General features: G+C 42.0%; 2 protein-coding genes across 2 annotated transcripts; both read right to left on the bottom strand.

Annotated features, from left to right (window-relative positions):
• Window positions 1-10,091, bottom strand: LOC306940359 (galectin-8-like). The gene is made up of 9 exons (XM_079525399.1): window positions 9,939-10,091; window positions 9,356-9,444; window positions 8,331-8,541; window positions 6,669-6,791; window positions 5,583-5,633; window positions 5,289-5,315; window positions 5,051-5,133; window positions 4,592-4,760; window positions 1-2,254 (listed from the first exon to the last, which is right to left on the bottom strand). The coding sequence occupies exons 1-9, from the start codon at window positions 9,975-9,977 to the stop codon at window positions 2,105-2,107; spliced, it is 942 nt and encodes a 313-aa protein (XP_079381525.1). The 5' UTR covers window positions 9,978-10,091; the 3' UTR covers window positions 1-2,104.
• Window positions 10,092-11,797: 1,706 nt separating this feature from the next.
• On the bottom strand, window positions 11,798-18,521 carry rrm2 (ribonucleotide reductase M2 polypeptide). The gene is made up of 9 exons (XM_079527001.1): window positions 18,250-18,521; window positions 17,946-18,014; window positions 16,349-16,495; window positions 15,565-15,681; window positions 14,525-14,753; window positions 14,273-14,406; window positions 13,350-13,454; window positions 13,142-13,255; window positions 11,798-12,501 (listed from the first exon to the last, which is right to left on the bottom strand). Exons 1-9 carry the CDS (start codon window positions 18,343-18,345, stop codon window positions 12,349-12,351), a joined length of 1,164 nt encoding a protein of 387 aa, XP_079383127.1. The 5' UTR covers window positions 18,346-18,521; the 3' UTR covers window positions 11,798-12,348.
• Between the last annotated feature and the right edge of the window lie 1,560 nt (window positions 18,522-20,081).

The following is a 20,081-nucleotide window of genomic DNA, read 5'->3' as shown; positions in this document are numbered from 1 at the left end:
TACAGGTGTAACAGTAAATATTTTATTGTTTGTTGGTTTGTCAGTTTTCTGCCGTTAAGCATCGCAGGACAAAGCAGCTCACATTTGTTCTAGGGTGACAAATAATAGTGACATTGATCATAAATAAAAACAGGAACAACAGAATTATATCAAGTCTCTGGTAGGTTTATGAATATTTGCATAGTAGAGCATTGGATACGGAGACGCATTGCTTCCATAGGTTACTTGGTTATTGCCGTAATAGGACTGTTTAATGGTTTATCTGCCCGAAGTCTTGAACTTGAATGAATCCACACTGCATTTACATGCAAACAGTAGGCTTTTAACTCACTTATTCGCTGACATCAGACCGCTGTTCTGCCTCCGTTTACATTGCTATGGCAGCAGAAGCTGAAGGTGATTTTCTTTAAAGCCCTATTTTGAAAAATAATCTTGAGCTTGTGGATCAGCCATTTGTTTTGCCTATATTAACATGCCCAAACAGTGTAATATTATGACAATGAGTCACGGTCATCATTGCAAAAATAAAACCTATAACCCTATAATACACAATCTTTCTCCTTCCCATGATCAGTATAATAGAATATTATTTTATGAGATCCAATGTTTTCTGTCTGTGTGAAAATACAGCTTAAAAATAGAATATTTGTGTTGCATCAACCACAAGTCTTAACCTTGAACACGATGCACTCTTTGTTCAAGAGATCATAATTCCTATACTAACACCAAGATTCCCTGAATAAAGACAAAAACTCGCTCTGATGCAACTGAGATCTGAACAGCTTCAACTACTAATTGGATCCAAAAAGGCAGAAAAACTGAGTACAAGATAACATGGGAAGATATGAGTGGTACTGCTAAGTTCGTATGTATGCAATATATATATGTAAATGATGTAAATACAGGTCTATATACAGTACATTACCAATTTGAAATGATGACAGTAAAGTATATTGGGTTACTGGGAAAGATGAAGTCATTCTAAGACATTATATTATGAAATGTTATGTTTTAGATTAAAAAACATAACATGAGATATTGAGAGAAGAATTTCAAGGACAAGGATACTCATAAACGGATACAATATTGGAACCAAACTTCAAATACACGTCGACAAAGAAATATGCGAGAAAAAAAAAGATCTTTCCTTCATTTAACGGATCAGTAACTTCACGTACAAGCCTGAGTTTAGCCTGAGTCATCATAACAGTCAATATAGTAAATAATTACTGATGAGTATCATTTACACACTGCAAATGATACTGCCTCCAAAAGAACAGTTCAATGAGCCTGGAAGTAATGTTTGTTCAAGTTCTCCAGCAAAGCGATGGTACGATGCGATGGTACTGCAAAATAGTCGATTTGCAAACTCACAAGGCATTGCGATGCAAGGCTTCGTGAGCTTGCCGATCAGCTAGCTTGCACGACAGCAGTCGTACAAAGGTTGCGACACCATCGTACATCTATAAGAGTATAAATTAAGCATAATACTACCGTCTTTCATTTGGTTTTTGCACCTTTATATTTTCGGACCTATACATTAGTCAATTGTATTTATGTGTTCATGTTAGCGCATGCCAGTGACTATGACTAGAGGTAAACTTCCAGGATCATGGAATCGTGAACAGTGCACTTCAATTTCAGAGACGTGAGATTTGTGTTGAGACTATTCATTGATCATCGCTCCAGCACTGTAAGCATTGGGGTTCTGAAGCACTTGGTCTCTAATTAACTTAAAAATGTGAGAGAGCATTCACCTAACTGCTAAAATTATACGCATCATACGACGGAGTGACATGTGCCCCAAATAACCGATCTTCAAGCTCACAAGGGATCACGGTGCAACGTGTTGTGAACTTAAAGATTGGCTATTTTCAGTACAAATCAGGCTAATTATGTGATGGAGCCGAGGATGACGCTGAAGAACACCGTTCTAAAAGGAGGCCCCCTGGAAGGTCTCTGTGATGATCAGGTACAATGACGACAAGAAGTAGAGACGTAAACCATCTTGGGGTCTGTCATCAAACGCCTCTCTATCTGTGCTGGGGGGGGGGGGGGGGGGGCAGTGGGTTTTGGAGCGGGGGGGGGGCCTAGGGGTCATGGGTCACAACAGTTTGACGCCTAACAGCTGCACATCTCCCATGGCCTCCAGCTCGGTGATCTTTTTCAGGTCCTGAACGCGGTGCTTGTAGTCCAGTTGATGAACGCCATTCACCGCGACCTTAAAAGCATGAGCTTCGCACAGGATGATCATCTGGAATACACACACACACACACACACACACACACACACACACACACACACACACACACACACATAGAGATTTGGTACAAAAACTGTGTGTCTGGCTGCAGCCTTCCAGCACCTCGAGCCACATGGTGCATTTTTGCTTTTCTGCAAACCACGGATACATCGAACGCCCACGTTTCTGAACCACTGCATTTCATAACATTTCTGGATGCAGTCAATGTCGATACAGCGCGATCCACTTCGACACTAACCGAGGGAGAGCTGGGGTGTCGAACAGGCGGCATTCTGAAATCCAAATGGCCACTCTACCTCCTGTGCCACTGCTGCCCAAAAGTCGGTAAGACACGCCTGCATTTAGCAGCTGGTGGAATTGTGCAATACCTCATATCACTCGTATTGAAGGGATTCAATACACAACAGTTAAAGGACCACTTCACCACTTTTCAACTTCTCTTCCTATAATTGGTCCTAACTAATGTTCATGATAAAATACCACCATTTTTTCCTACTCAGTCTGTGTCTCATAGGAGGGCTGTGGGCAGTTCAGAAACCCGTCCACCAGTGACATCATCGATGGTGAATCAAAGCTAATAGAAACGGCAGGCTTTCTTTTCCTGAAAAGTTGCAATGCAAAAGTTGAAGCCATCGTTCTCACGATAATAAAAATCTAAATTTATTTAAAACAAATCTTGTTTAAAAAAAAATCTGCCTAATGATGATGTCACTGGTGGACGGGTGTCCGAACTGCCCAAAGCCCTCCTATGAGACACAGACTGAGTAGGAAAAAATGGTGGTGTTTTATCATGAACATTAGTGAGGACCAATTATATGAAGAGATGTTGAAAAGTGGTGAAGTGGTCCTTTAACAAGACATCAATTAGATTTTTTGGATTACGGGGCAAGGTCTGACAGGTTGACATTCACAACCACAACATGTCAGACGTGTGCGATGCAAGAATGTAGACTAGCCAACACCAATTCAGGAGTCCAGAATTGGTGTTGGCTATTGGTCAGTGGCCCATTGGGGCCCTTCAACATACTTGCGTCATGTCCAGGGGGTGTACTTGTACATCAAGCTGCCTCACGCTACAAAACCAGGATATAGGCTCCTGCACTATGGGCCTCATGGTTCGGCAAGGCTTACTTATTCCCAGGAGTTGACACTAAGGACTTTCGAGCAGGAGGAATTTGCTTTCAGCAAATGTAAAAATGTGTGCACCACAATTTAAGTAAAATGTGGAATTTAGCTGCAATATATGAACATTCCACAAGGTGAAGCTCCAACACAAGCAATATGATTGATGATTCAATTAAAATGGTGTACAGCCTGTAAGTGATACTGATAACCATAAAAAGCCATTTCTAATCTTACTTTTTTTTCCCTTAAAAAACAAACAAAAAAAACAGTATTACTGCATAACCCGCATTCCCCGCTATTTAATCCAATAGCCTACGCTGCCGAGATTGTTTTATTACCTTTAGAGAATACGCTGAAGTATTTGCAGCTTTCAACCACAAAAATCCGGCGAAAAATAGTCTGATGGGTTGTTATGATCAGAAGAACCAGCAGCCATGACAATGCGAAACGAAACCACCCTGCACATGTTGTAGTGTTGTAGTCTAAACAAACGGCCCGTTCACATGCATTGGGCTCAATTTCCCAGAAGCCCTAGCAGCCCAGAGGATGACTTGATTTCCGGTTTCGTCATCATAATGCGCCGGCCTCGTCACCAGGTCCGGGACAAATCCACTATTTCTTTTTAATTATTTTAAAACGGCGAATTAAACGCATTAAACAAATAGCGGGTTTAGCATATTAGGCGTGGTGGAACCCTGGATTAAACCATTTGAACTCATTGAGGTGCCCAGATGTCCCTAGTGCCTAATCCATTACCCTAACACACACACTGAATGTATCAACATTGTGCTTTAAATTACTAAGTTACACTCCATAATGCTACAAAGTAAGGACAACAGAAAGGGTTATCAATACATTTACAGTCAGTAACATTACAAACTGGTGTCCCTATTTTTGGTGTCCAAGTGGTTTGAGAGACTATCTGGTAATCAGAAGGTCGCCCAGGGCTGGGGTCAAAGTGTCCCTAAGCAAGACGCTTAATGTCTAACTGCTACCCGGGCGCCGGTAATAGTAATTCAATAAGAAGCCTTTGTTGAATTCAAGAGCCAACTCTATGAAAGCTGTGTGCGGCACAGCATAGGATTCACTTATTTTTACCTTACCGTGCATTAGCCAATTCAATAAAGGCTTTTTGACTCGTTTTTGGTTTTGACATTCAACTTGGTCACCTGTGTCCAAAAAGTATTATCAGTTGATTTTACCTCAAAGTATTCTCCCGTTTTGAAGGGTAATGTGCCCGGCAGGTCGGTCTCCTCGGGACCCCAGCACTCTGACAGGTAGGAGTTCCTGATAAACTGGGCTTCCTTCAGGCGGGGGTTCAAATGGAGGGCGATGTCTGTACCCCCTCCCACCCTGAGGTTCACACCGAAACTACCACACACACACACACACACACACACACACACACACACACACACACACACACACACACACACACACACACACACACACACACACACACACACACACACACACACACACACACACACACACACACACACACACACACACACACACACACACACACACACACACACACACACACACACACACACACACGGTTTAGAACCCTTGTGGTAGAGTATCTTAATATAATATAACTAATACACTCTTACATGGAGACATTTACTGTACATCCTGGTGTCAGTTAGGACACTTACTTGCTGACGTTGGTCTTTCCTTTGATGGTGATGGTGTGTCCAACACTCAGCCCCTTCACCAACTGACCCCTGAACGGAAGACTCTGGGAAAACATTGTTGTACTCAGCAGAAAAACATAACATAACAGAACGAACTCTGTGATTTGTAGACAATAAATGTGAAAATAAAAGCTCGTTTGTCGCTTCAGCCTGCTGACTGTTTATGCATTTACCATCATGCAACAGGACAGGTACTCACCAAGTCACCCGACGATGACAGCAGGGACTGCAGAAGGAAGGAAAGTAGGAATAAAAAAAAAAGTACAGTATAGAGTAATCTCTACTTTCCTTCGCATATCTTGAGAACCGTTCATCAAAACGACTTCACACTTGGCGGGTGCATTCCTGAGGACTCAGGGAAGTGTAGTGCCGAGTGTGAAGTTGATCAGATCAGCGGTTTTCCAGAAACGCTCTGAAAGGGTATGTGTTCCAAATGGTGGACATGCCATGTGGAACAGGCATTGCACTACTAGTAGTGTAATCAACCACTTACATTAGGTTCTGTGGCTTCTGTCCTCAGATTGGCTGGAACGGGAGCTGTGGTCTAAACAGAGGAAAGATAAAAGCTATAACACACTATACCGGTAGTTATAATTTTAGCGCTTGCTTGGTGTGGAATAGCTCTTTAAATCTCTCATCCTCTCGCTAAAGAAATACTACAAAGTATTAACTTTAACTTAATAAACCAAAGCGTGCATAATTCTACTGACGCCATTAAGTTAAATTACTTTACTACTAAATTACTACCCGCAAACACGGGTTCTTACTTAAAGGGGTAGTTCACCCAAGAAATTATATTATTTCTACCGTTAACTCTCCTGGTGGTCTTTCAGTCACGGATAATTTGTTTGTAAAATCATTTATTATAAAGCTCAGGTAAAACCAACTTCTTCTTGATGAAAATAATCTTTTTAAGCAAACCGTGACAGACAAGAACAAGCATGGGCGAACCCATGGGGTTCAACCGGAGTTCATTTGTGTGTTTTTCGTGCATGACACATTTAGCCTGGAAGTGTTTAAAAAGTATATATATATATATTCACCTTTATACAAAATGATAAAGACATTTGGGACACACTATGAGCTGTGTTTTGGAGTTTATGGACAGATCATGACCAGACCTGACGAAGATGTGACATCTTTCGATACATCGAAACGTTGTACATTTTTACTTGCACCCTGTGAATAAAATAAGGGCTTAAACTGTCTACGGTCTTAAACTGTCCTTCCTCCTGCTACCCGTCCTGCCTCCGAGATGCACCAGATTAGCCTGCCATAGGCTTGAGGCACGGTTGTAACTCCCTTCTGCTTCACCTTAAAGGTAGGGTTAGGGTAAGTGATATTCTTTGGTTAAAACAAAAAGCTTTTTGTTAAAAGGTTAAAGCACTATAATCTGATAGTAGTCATTGCTGTAGTGCAGACGTACGCGTTGCTTTTTTTGAACATTTTAGAAAAATCTTGAAAGTAATCTAAAACTTCATGGCGGATAATGAGAAACTAAACATTCTTGAAAGGTGTATTTGGTAGATATACTTTTATTGTAAACAATGATATTGTGTATTGTAAAATGACAACTCACAGTGTTTGATGGAATGATGCCGACTACTTCGATTTTGACCATTCCAGATATGGCCAAAGTGTCGACCCTGTCCAGGTCAAGTCTGTGTTTATATTCCAAACAATGAGCTCCATTCACAGCCACCTTGACGAGACAAAGAAAAGCTCACTGGTTAAACTGCAGTCTGCGTCATCTCCACTGTATGTGAGGTCTTGTCTATGTACCATGTGTGTCAATGTGTACTGTGTTACTTATGAGACATTTCATGGAAGTTCCATCAGTGAACATTTCCAACTCAAACGCAGAATGAAACTACTGTATCTCTCGCTCCAAATACCTCAGGAGTTGAGGCTCCACTCATTGACAATAGAGCGTCGCAGTCCCGCCTCCTACCCTGGACCAGGAAATGAAACCCAATGCATTATTCTCATAGACATTTCTTAAAGTATTTATTTAAAGACGGTTACGCCGCGGACAAAGCCAACTCGAGTCGTGACAACTCATGACAACACAAACAATATTTTGGACCAAACAAATAATTACAAAGAAGAAAAACAACAAAAAAAGTGTTGTAACCTGCCGTTTTTTTCTTCTTTCTAATTATTTGTTTGGTCCAAAATATTGTTTGTGTTGTCATGAGTTGTCACGACTCGAGTTGGCTTTGTCCGCGGCGTAACCGTCTTTAAATAAATACTTTAAGAAATGTCTATGAGAATAATGCATTGGGTTTCATTTCCTGGTCCAGGGTAGGAGGCGGGACTGCGACGCTCTATAGAAGCGTCATCAACACGTCCACTCGCTGAATGTAAAATAAATTCACTGGAGGACAATCAGTCCTCCAATGCGTTTTGTTTAGAATAAGAATGAGTGAAAATAGCCGATCTACAAGCTTATAACGCAGTGCAAACAGACGTGTTGTGATCTTGTAGATCAGCTATTTTGGGTCTCGAGCTAGAACATTTGGGAACCAATGGCCAAGAGGGCGGGACAATGAGTACACCTTCCGTATGTCACTGATCACATGACCACTGATCACATGACCACTGATCACATGACCCCAACAATCAATTCTCCAGTTCAAGACCAGACCTTTTTCTTATTTCCAGCTCTAATGTATAAAAATTACATAGTTGAATGTTGAAAATGAGTGGTATTCCCTTTTAGTTACACCAACATTGATCTTATGAAGCAGTTTGCACATTATTGTAGGGAGTTCCCTTTTGAAATATTAAAATTAAATTTTTATAATCGAAGTCAGAGAGGCTCGGCAGGGGCTGAAACCCTGCACGAATCTGAAGTCATATGTCATAGATAGAAGATACGTCAAAGAATAGCAGACATCACAGACGGGGCACATGAAGTCTGACATTCACAAGGGAGCCACCGCAGCCACACCTATCTTTTTGGGGGGGAAGAATCTCATACTCTCATAATCTCATTACTGTCCCTGAAAGACCCCTGGGGGTCCCTGGGCCACACATCACAAAACTCTACCACACAACGAGAAGTGGAAAAGACAGAATTACACAACGTGACATCTGTTACAACCTCATCACACGTCTTGTGCTCTGCCTGGGGCACGAGGGGCCTCCTTCAATATTATACGGAAAGAATAAGAAGCAGTCCTATGTCAAACAACGCTTTGTTTGTCCTCGACTCAAACCCACTCCTGTTCCCTCTCACCTTGAAGCTCTGTGTTTGTACGAGGACAAACACCTCGAATGCTGATCCTGGCTTAAAGGACGTCTGGGACTGCATCTGCTCTTTGCCCCATCGTTCGTTCTGCATGGTGTTGCACACGATTCCCGGAGACTTCTTGAACCTGGGGTTGAAGTGGAACGCTACGTCTGCTCTCGGCTTTACGCTGCTGCCGCACGTGAAGTCGATCTGAAACCTGGAACACAGCGTGAGACAAGGATGGGACGGGACGAGATCAGAATCTGCTTCAAGTTCTATCTCGACCTTTTTGAATTTTAGTTCAGAAGAATCAGAATCTGTTTTATTGTCACATAAGTAAAAAAGAAGTAAAAAAGTGGGTGAAATTTGTTTTTGTGAAAGTTCCATATTGTTAATTCCATTAAATAAAAATCACATCCGTGACCCATGTGGGTCACGGGACTCACGGATGTGATAAGAGGGGTGCTCTTATCATCGTACATCAACATGAAGTGTTTATTTGTTCGACAAATGTAGGACAGAAATAGCCGATTTGCTCGTTCACATACGACGTAAATTCTCAATTCATTGTCAATGGGAATTTAATGTTTGTGTGCAAGACGAAAATCTACACTAATAGCTGAATATAGGAGGCCCTCAAAAAAGGAAGAAGGGGGGGCATGGGGGAAAAGAGATCAATTGTCGTACTCAAAACTGGCCATTCATAATCAATGGAATTCAATGTCTGTTAGGACAAAAAAAAGAAAAAAAAAGAATGATCTACATATTTACACATAGTAACTGAGATAAGACCTGTAAGGATCCTAACTATCAATAATTTAGCTGGGGACCCATACAACACCCTCAAAGGCCTCAGTAGAGAATAGAGTGGACTCAACTCAATGGCTGGTGCGTCAAACACAGCAAATGTGTGGCATTGATCCACACACACACACACACACACACACACACACACACACACACACACACACACACACACACACAGTGTTGCGTTTGTATTAGTTCTTCCACAATATTACTTTCATGGTTACCTGTCAGCATCGCAGGGCACAGAGCCCTGAATGAGAACCATCTCCCCTGGGAGCAGGCCCCCCAGTATGGTCCCAGCAAATGGAACAACCTGTAATGGAATTCACCAGACAGACGTGATCGTTCATTTACTCATTTTCTCAGGAATACATTGAGGGGTGGGTGGACCATCATAAAAAAAACAGAAAAGAAACAAATGCAAATTAAATTTAGAAAAACAAAAAAACAATCTCGATCAAAACCATTTCCTTATTATAATGGAAAACAAGCATTTCTAAGCATGCGACTGTCAGACATGACTAAAAGAACACAGGACAACCGTGCCCATGTACTTCATTAGAAGTCAGTGTTTATTTTAATTTAATTTTGGATCTATAGACGTTCATCGTAACGAAGTGTAGGGCAACAGAATAGATATTATCAAATGGAGGACTGTTAGTCTTTCTTGGCAGAAGAAAACACAACTTCAGTGTCTGATGAACAAGCGCCTGCTGCGCCATTGATTTTAGCAAACCTCATGACTGGCTGCTGCTAACCGCAAATGTTACCTGACATAATCTCAATAGGTAAAGAATTGCATCTCACCGGGTTTAAGAACGTCTGCCTCGGGTTTGTAATGGACATGTTTGTTAAATTTGATCAGAGGATCTCACTGTCAGTATCACTGCTGCTGATCTGATGCTACTTGGAAATATACCAAAAACCTTGGAGTCTGTTTACTTCCGTCTACGTCAGCAGCAAGGTTGCTAATGACAAGGATGAGTCGATTGACGGAGACCAGGAAGTGGTTTCATTAGAAAATAAAGTATCAAAAAATTGCTGGCGTTCTCGTCTCGTCCTTGTATGTGATGAGGTCCTTAAACGGGTCATGTGTGAGACCAATAAACAAACCAAGACAATGATGAATTACGCATACATGTTAATAGTTAACTTTTTTGTACCCACATACGTCTGACTTTAATTGAACCGAAATGAATTCAGCCAACATCAAATTACATTGTAACTTGCTTCTGTGGTGCTGCTGCACGCAACAAGAATGCCTCCTCCACCATCAAAGAGATTCGTCCAAAGCGAACTTTTATTTTCGCCACTGAAGGGCTTAGGTAGGCCATCTGCAGTTCTGGGCGCGAGTGCACGTGCGTGGTACCGAAAAAATAACCATTACACCATTGATTAATGACAAGGTACAATAAGATTAAAGTTAACTACGGTAGGCAAGTTAGGCAACTGTATGCCAAGATTTATGCATACAGAACAGACTATAGATGAACACCACCCCCTAGTGGAGGAATGCTCAAACTGTTCAGCAATGACCCAGTGCACTGCACAGTACAGCTGCACAACATAACGTTTGCAATTGCAAACTATTGTCAAAATCAGGAAACCATTTCGTGAATAGTTGTGGTTACAATTCTAGTACCATGGACTCATTACTTTCGCATTATAATCTCACTCGCACCTAGAACCCGGTTTCAGAGATGGGGAGTACTGAAGGCGTCACTTGTGAATGTGTCTGAAAGCAGTTCATTTGTTGGGGAAGTTGAAGCTGGGTGCGTTATTGGAATATGGTAGGTTGACCTTTCATTTTGTGAGGAAGCTGCATTTACAGCAGTTCCACTGATTAGTCATAGGACAACCTATACCTTACCATATCATGTGTGGTTACAGTGGTGTCAAATCAAGGGCCAGAGAATATCCTGTCGCCGTTCATTTTAATGACATATCCTCTTTTAGATTTCAGGGGCTAGAACCAGTCCAAATGCCACCCAGAGGTGGCTTAAGAGAAACATTCTGGCTCTTTACATTGCAAACCCTGGCCCCTAAGGGTCTTAATGATGAATTAACTTATTATGCTGTGATTTATCATGCGTCGATTGGCTGGACTGCCTTTATATATTTGTGCTTTTATCTTTTTGTGGCTTCGCTATATTGTATTCCTCACTGAGTTTTTAAACTTTTGGGTCCACTAATGACTTTTAGATATTGAGACCTGGATGACTTACACGGTCATATGATCCTTTGTTCTTTAGTGATGCCCCGACCTTGATAAATTGTTGTATTTTGTTTTATGGGATTGCATACACCTTTTCTTTATTTAGGGTGGGTCTAATATGGTTTTGAGGAGTGTCTTAAGGGTTCTGGTTATCTGTGCAGCCAATGACCTGCATCTCCATGACCTTCTCACTGGGGGTGTGGTCTATAAATGTTTGGTGGTTATTGTGCCCTGTGTGTCCTGATGAAGGTCTCATAGACCGAAACGTTGAATAAAGAGCAACATTTTTGGCAAGTTCTCTGACAGTGTGCGGGACCCTTCTTTGTTTGTCAAAGATACCCTCTTAAGTCAAGGGCCCCCCCATTTTTCTACACCAACAGGTGGAAAACAGCTGACAGTCTTACATTTGAGTCAGTATTTTGTGCACAAAGAAAAACACAGCCTACAGTAATTACCCAAAGAGCTGCATATAGCCAACTTTAATTACAAAATACTGTACAAGAACACAACTAAAATACATTAAACAGACTACATTAAAAAAAAAGTACTGCATATACAAGCGCCAGAATAGCTTAAAATTATTATACAAACATAAAAGCAGGGCTGCAGTGCCGTTGAAGCAGTTTACACAAGCAGGGCTGCAGTGCCGTTGAAGCAGTTTACACAGTGAACCAAATATTGTCTGCACCAAATATTGTCAGTGCAAGAAAGACTTGGAAGTATAAAAATATAATTTAGGTCCTAGTCAAAGTCTTCCAGTGAATTTTGCTAGTGAATGCTGCAACCCAGCAACTATAGAAGATTAGTTTCACACATTAACCCGACATGTGGCGTGTTCACGTTGTTTAAGACAAAGAACCAAAATTATGATTCCAGACAATATGACACCCGGTAAAAGTCAGAAGGCCAAAATGATAGTGTAATGAAGAAGTTCCAGAATGATCACTAGTATGGAACAGTCTTTCAAGTATCCAACAGGTCCAGTGTCTGTCCACTGACTCTTTAGAAGTCAGCATCCAGTCTGAAAGTATTGTCCACGGTGCCGGACATGACTCCCATCCTCTGGTACTCGCCGACCCGTTTCTCAAAGAAGTTGGTCTTTCCCTCCAGTGATATGTTCTCCATGAAGTCAAAGGGGTTCTCCACTCTGTAGAGCTACAGAACAAACAAAACACTTGATTTACCTCCTGATAAATATCATGCACTCAGTTTGAGCACTGTGAACAGTCACTTAAATCTACACCTGAGCATTCACTTAAATCTACAGAGTTACAGCAGCAAAGAAAAACAAAGCATTGTGTGCAGATTACTTATCAAGTTGACAGTATAATCATGTTAAGAGGGTGAGCTCAGACAGGCGTCTATATCATGCCGGTACGTCTCTGCCAGTAGACTACACGCCCACTGAGCAGAGGGTGTACCGACACTCAGCCCCCATCATACGGCTGAGGTCCGTACCCCTGCGCCACTCATCATTGCCAACGCCTGTTTAATGGTGATGGGTGATCCATGTAAATGTTTGTTAATATACATAAGTTTTGGCCGGCCGTTATATAAACGGCACATTGCCGTACAGACAACGCAAGCTTGCCTGGACAAATATGGATCCAATGCATGTGCATGTTCTTTTAGACTTGTCGCATGTTGGATTGCATACCAGCCCAGTCAAATTCAAAAAGTTGTTGCACCCATCAGACTACAATTAAACCACTGAATCAGCAAAAAAATAAATAAAAAAAAATCACTGGATGAGTTAAAGACAAAAGATGCTACTGCCGATTATGGGATTCCTTACCTTGTCAAAGCCCAGTTCCAGCATCAGCCTGTCTGCCACAAACTCAATGTAAATCTTCATCATGTCACAATTCATACCGATCAGCTTCACTGGCAGTGCCTCGGTCAGGAACTCCTGGACAGAGAGAAAAGTCAGATTGTTGTGAAAGGCTCAACACAAACTAAACATGTTACTTCAAGGACGATCAGATTATCACAATTGAACCCACCTGCTCTATAGCCACAGCATTCCTGATGATCTGTGTGACCCTCTCCTCAGAAGGCTTGTGCACCAGGTGTTTAAACATCAGACACGCAAAGTCACAGTGTAGACCCTAGTATCAAAGAGAAAGCATAGACAATAGGTTAACAAACTGTTTAAAAGATTAAGTGCATCAGTACACAGAATACACTACAGGGCCATTTGGAACCCACTCAAGGACAATTTGAGACCCACTGGCGTAGCAGAGCATTTCCAGTGAAACAGAGCCTTAATTTAATTAGCATCAGTAACACCTGTGAAGAAATCGGGAGGCCCGGAAGTAGGAATAGATACTTCCAAAATGGCATATGAGCATAGTTTAATACTTTTCAGATGACAGAGACTACATGGCAGTAAGAGGGTGAGCTCAGACAGGCGTCTATATCATGCCGGTACGTCTCTGCCAGTAGACTACACGCCCACTGAGCAGAGGGTGTACCAACACTCAGCCCCCATCATACGGCTGAGGTCCGTACCCCTGCGCCACTCATCATTGCAAACCCCTGCTTATTAGCAACAGATGCCATCCCAATCCATGCAACGTTAATATGCACACAGCAATTTCTCATTTGCCAGATTCAATTCTGGTGTACTGTGGCATTATTACATTTGCAGACTGTCCAGTGACTGTTCAGCAAACGGTGAGTGGACCATTAAAGACTCGAGACCAAATCTACAAAAGCCTATTTTGCTTGCCTTCTAACCAAGTCTGCTGGCAGATTTTTTTTAGTTTGTCTGAATAGGCAACGCTAAAATGAATTAGCAAGTAACTGTCCCGAGAATGAATTAAAAGTAAATGCATCAGTACTTTGAATTGGAAATTAGTGTAATAAGTAAACTAAAACCACCATGGCCAGTCTGAATGTGAACCGAAAAAAAATGGAGTCATACCTCGTCCCTACTGATGAGCTCGTTGGAGAAGGTGAGGCCAGGCATCAAACCCCTCTTCTTCAGCCAGAAAATGGCAGCAAAGGAACCAGAAAAGAAGATACCTTCTACAGCAGCGAAGGCCACAATACGCTCACCTAGAATGACAAAACATTTCATTAACAAGAGCGGCAAGTTGACCAAACAGGACAGTGCATAAACAGACTGTTAAAGAGGGTGCAATTTTAAACTCCCCAAGTGACCCAGCATCCCTACCGAAAGCAGCATCCTTGTTCCCGATCCAGTTGAGCGCCCAGTCGGCCTTCTTCTTTACACACTCTAGTGTCTCGACGGCATTGAACAGATAATCCCTCTCCTTCGGGTCTTTGATGTACGTGTCGATGAGCAAGCTGTACATCTCAGAGTGGATGTTCTCCATGGCGATCTGGAAACCATAGAAACACCTGGCCTCCGTCACCTGTACTTCCTGGGTGAAGCGCTCCACCTAGTTGTCAGAGGAAATAAGCCACAGTTGAACAACTAGAGCAGTGCTGGTTACAGTAGGACTAGGGCAAAGACTATGTGTCAATACAGCCATCATGTAAAAATCAATGATTCCAATTAGTCAAGTCTGTAATAATGTTTTAATCCAGTAGCAAAAATTGAGTAAATAGCAGATCAACAAGCTCACAGCACGATACGTTGCAAGCTTGTAGATGACTTAATACCATCTGATGAAAGCTGATAGCGAAAAATTTGCATATGAATAAATGAAAATCCGACTCAGTGTTGCCAAATGTTTGTTTTTAGAGGACAATGCACCAGGGCAGTCAGAGCAAGGTGGCTACAAAAGGGGGAAGTTATCGCGCTTGTAGATTCGCCATTACATTTGCACACATACAACATACATTGAGCGTACAACAAAGACCAATAGAACAAAGTGTTACGGCTACCTTGATTATATAAAAATCAAGGTAGAGGGTGAGCTCAGACAGGCGTCTATATCATGCCGGTACGTCTCTGCCAGTAGACTACACGCCCACTGAGCAGAGGGTGTAGCGACACTCAGCCCCCATCATACGGCTGAGGTCCGTACCCCTGCGCCACTCATCATTGCAAACCCCCGCTTATTAGCAACAGATGCCATCCCAATCCATGCAACGTTAATATGCAGCATAAAGTGTTATGTTTTACGATATGTTTATATAAAAATGTATAGAAATTTTGCTGAGAAAGATAATTGCCATGTAGGGTGAGCAGTGTTTGAGAAGTGAATATTGGAACTAGGCCTGCAACCATCAGAAGGTAAAGCTCACCAGGTTCTCGTTGACAATGCCGTCACTGGCTGCGAAGAAGGCAAGGACGTGAGAGATGAAGTATCTCTCCTCGTCCTTCAGGGACTCCCAGTGCTGCCCATCCTTGGACAGGTCAACCTGAAACAGACAACAGCATTAACATCTACTGTAAAACACCATCAATGCTACATGTTGGTTTCTTATTCCTGAAACATAATCATAATCTTGACAGCCATTAAGCAGCAAAGAAAAACAAAGCACTGTGTGCAGATTACTCATGAGTTGACAGTATAATCATGTTAAAAGGGTGAGCTCAGACAGGCGTCTATATCATGCCGGTACGTCTCTGCCAGTAGACTACACGCCCACTGGGCAGAGGGTGTACCGACACTCAGCCCCCATCATACGGCTGAGGTCCGTACCCCTGCGCCACTCATCATTGCAAACCACCGTTTAATGGTGACGGGTGCTACTCTGATCCATGTAAATGTTTGTTAATATACATACGTTTTGGCCACCCGTTACATAGCCTTATTCCTGATACAATCATAATCTTGACAGCCATTAAGCAACTTCACCCAGTTTTATGCACTTGCTCCATTTATAACACCAACAATCTGTCAGATTTAAAATATAAAGTACTTGCGTGCCTTCTGTATTCTTCAATAAAAATACAGGGGGGGAAATCGGTGCAAGCCAATACCCACCCGAGCAAAATTAACATCCATGGCCCAGAGATGAATAGATTAATACCAGTGGTTGATATTTTCACATCAAGGACCACAGACATGCATTTCATCCTCACCTCCTCGGCTGTCCAGAACGAGGCCTCTGCCTTCTTGTACATCTGCCAGATGTCATGGTACTGGATGGGGAAGATGACAAAGCGTCTTGGGTTCTCTCTAAGAAGAGGCTCGTCTTCATTGGACTTCTTTGCCGCTTTGGACTTAACCTTAAGGTAAAAGCAAAGGCAATTAGTTTTCCACAAACCACCAGGATTGACAACTTTCACAAAAAAAGGCACTATGCACTCAATTTTGGAAATTACTCCTTCCGGGGCTCTTCAGACTTCCTTCACAGTACTAATTAAGGCCTTTTCGATTCAGTGTAGAGTGGTTCTCAAATGTTTAATTTCAATGACTCCCATAACTCTGAGAGTGAAGTTACACTCGTATGGGGCCATTTGGAACCCACTCAAGGACAATTTGAGACCCACTGGCGTCAGTAACACCTGTGAAGAAATCGGGAGGCCCGGAAGTAGGAATAGATACTTCCAAAATGGCATACGAGCATAGTTTAATACTTTTCAGATGACAGAGACTACATGGCAGTAAGAGGGTGAGCTCAGACAGGCGTCTATATCATGCCGGTACGTCTCTGCCAGTAGACTACAGGCCCACTGAGCAGAGGGTGTACCAACACTCAGCCCCCATCATACGGCTGAGGTCCGTACCCCTGCGCCACTCATCATTGCAAACCCCCGCTTATTAGCAACAGATGCCATCCCAATCCATGCAACGTTAATATGCACACACACGGCAATTTCTTATTTGCCAGATTCAATTCTGATGTGGTGTGGCATTATTACATTTGCAAAGACTGTCCAGTGACTTTTCAGCAAACAGTGAGTGGACCATTAAAGACCCGAGACCAAATCTACAAAAGCCTATTCTGCTTGCCTTCTAACCAAGTCTGCTGGCAGATAAGCAGAGTCTTATTTTTTGTTTGTCTGAATAGGCAACGCTAAAATGAATTAGCAAGTAACTGTGCCGAGAATGACTTAGTAAGTAAAGTAAATGTAACCTGTAATCAACCTGTACAGTCATTGTGTACAAATATTGATACAGGTACAGTACAGTGAAATGCTGGTGTGGCACAGTCTCCATACTGTGCAACAATGTCTAGCATATAAACACAACATAATCACAATCAAAGTCAGCAAGGTACAGTTAGCAATAAGTGTAAAAAACAAGTGCGCATTTAAGCTCGAGTGACCATAGACTAGTAGGCTATAATGAATTGCACTCGCCGTAGGGTAGGGCGACTGGGACTTCCGATGCTACCATTTTAGTTTCAGCTGATCAGTCAAATTTATCTAGGTCACGGTGCAATCATCAAACATGCCAAAACACGATAATAACAAAATAAAAGCCGTGTTAGTATCCTTATAGGGCTAGGCTATAGCAGCCCATACTGCATACAACTTAACTGCTGTGTACCCTGTTGTCTTTTTTGCAGTCTGTTGGCGCCATTACGTCTAATTACGCGCCACGTTGTCACAAAAGCCCACCAAATACTAGTACAAACTCAACGTTGGGAACATTAAATTAATGTTGGTTTTATGCGATTTAGCGTTATCGTATCATATAAATATTGCTATAAATGTTCAAAGACAGACTCACCTCGGTATTGTCGAAGATTTTACGCGCGGTTTTGGACGCAAGGATTCGGGTGGAGTTCAGGCTTGGGGGCTAAAACATAAGAAAATATCACAAGCAATCACATATCACATAAAATCATCATCAATTTAACTTCGAGAGTGTACAAATGGAACCAAATTAGACCCTTTCGGGGCAGGGCGGGGAGTGTAATGTACAATTACAAATGGCGGGCCCATTTGTACACTCAAGTTACATTCAGAATTTAACAGTGTACAATCTTTCAATGGAATTATACCACAAATAAACGCTGATTGTAATCTCTTACCGTGTTTTCTTTGCTAACTTTCAGAGACATGTTGTTGATCTGGGAAGTGACGGCGTTCTCGTTCTTTACAGCGAGAGGATTGCGAGCGGCATGCATTTTGTTTATAAAGTAGTTTACGTAAAACAGAAGGCAGAAATAAGTTAAGGTTAAACAATAAAAACGATACACTAGCTAAAATAAGAAATAAGAAAGGCTACTCTATTAATTACACGGCGGACACTGCAGCACAAAGAAACTACTCGGGTAAACGCAGCTGTTTTCCCTTGTTCCGTCCTTTTTTATTCCGAACCTTGGCGGCAGCTTCCAGTGTCGACCAATGAGAGCGCGCCTTGTTGTGGGGATTTAAGTTTCGTGTCCGCTGGGAACCAATCGGATGAGTTGCCTTTAAACCCCGGAAACGACGCAGAAGGAAATGAGCCAATCGGGGCGCAGTCCGCGCGCTCACGTACCCACTGACAATTATTGCGGGAGATTTTTAAACGCTTTTGTTCAAGTGCCGCGTCAACAGAGCACTTTGTCTTTATAGCATAACGAATAAGAAGCTTACATGATCCAGGAAAAGAAAGTTACAAAACCTTATAAAACCGCGTTTATGAAAACTGTGTCCTTTGAACCAGAAAACACTTTGTATTAAAAATATATCTTAGATAATAAACTATGTCGTTTAACCATGTACACAAAATGTATCACTAGCACACATTGTACATAAACATTACACATATTAATCCAATACATTAAACTATACACGGGAGACGGTATTCACATCTTAATGTTGAGTAATGAGTAGAGAATAGAGATGTATGTTGGACACAGACTGGGGTTGGACACTGTCCCTGTTAGTATAGTATTGTTCAGCCCCGGCTGGGTTGCCTGAGTGGGGTATGATGTTGGAAGACCCGAAAACAGGAAACATCACTGAAGATGCATCCATGCGATGTATTTTTGAGTGGTGTAAACCACTCCTACAACTGGCTTTGTTAGTTTGTCTGTCTGTCTGTTCGTACCAAAAAATGAGCATGGTTGCTATGGTCACCCAGTTCACACGGGTGTGATTTCATTACGTCAGACCGCAGCTGATCATTCTATATAAGACCTTACACCACTCAGTTCACACGGGTGTGTTTTTTTAGTTATAGTTGTAGATGTCACACTACACAGGCAGCGCACCAACAAAACAGTTTAAAGGCCAGTCCACCAGTGCAACTCCTTGCAACAAAACAGTTTTAAGGCCAGTCCACAATAGTGCAACTCCTTGCAACTGTGACGGTGATAATGTTCGTGATCAGGATCAGCATTTGGTGTGTACTGTGTGTGTAGTGTGGACTGGCCTTAAGATACACACAGCTGTGTTTACTTAAGTTGTCCACAAATGCTAAGAATGTTATTTGCTGTAGATAGCCGATTAGACAGATGACATATCATATATCCCCTTGTTTGTTATAAGGTACTCTGGGAGAGATAGAACAGCCTAACAGGGCATAGAAGGACCATTATTTAAGATATCAGAAGAACCTTATCTAGTGTTCAAGCAAAAATCAAATGATCGCCATAAAACAAGCACTCCCGCTGGTTAAAAGAGCGGGGTTATAACATGAATATGCATCGTGAGTGACTGATGTAATCACAGATTGACAGTAATTTCAACACATGCGTTGTTAAACAGGATTGATTGATTGATTGAATAATTTATTAACAGTTTGCAGAATTACAGTACATTTCTGTGAGTGGACGACCCAATTAAGCATTACACTTGTTTCCAATAGGGTCCACCATGTTCAAATCATCAAAACATTTAGAGTCGTACAAATAGACACTTCTATAGACAGAACAGG

This window comes from Electrona antarctica (genome assembly GCF_951216825.1).
Source record: "Electrona antarctica genome assembly, chromosome: 17".
NCBI classification, from domain to species: domain Eukaryota; kingdom Metazoa; phylum Chordata; class Actinopteri; order Myctophiformes; family Myctophidae; genus Electrona; species Electrona antarctica.
The sequence above is the reverse complement of the archived record's forward strand: the minus strand, read 5'-3'. Positions and strand labels throughout refer to the sequence as shown.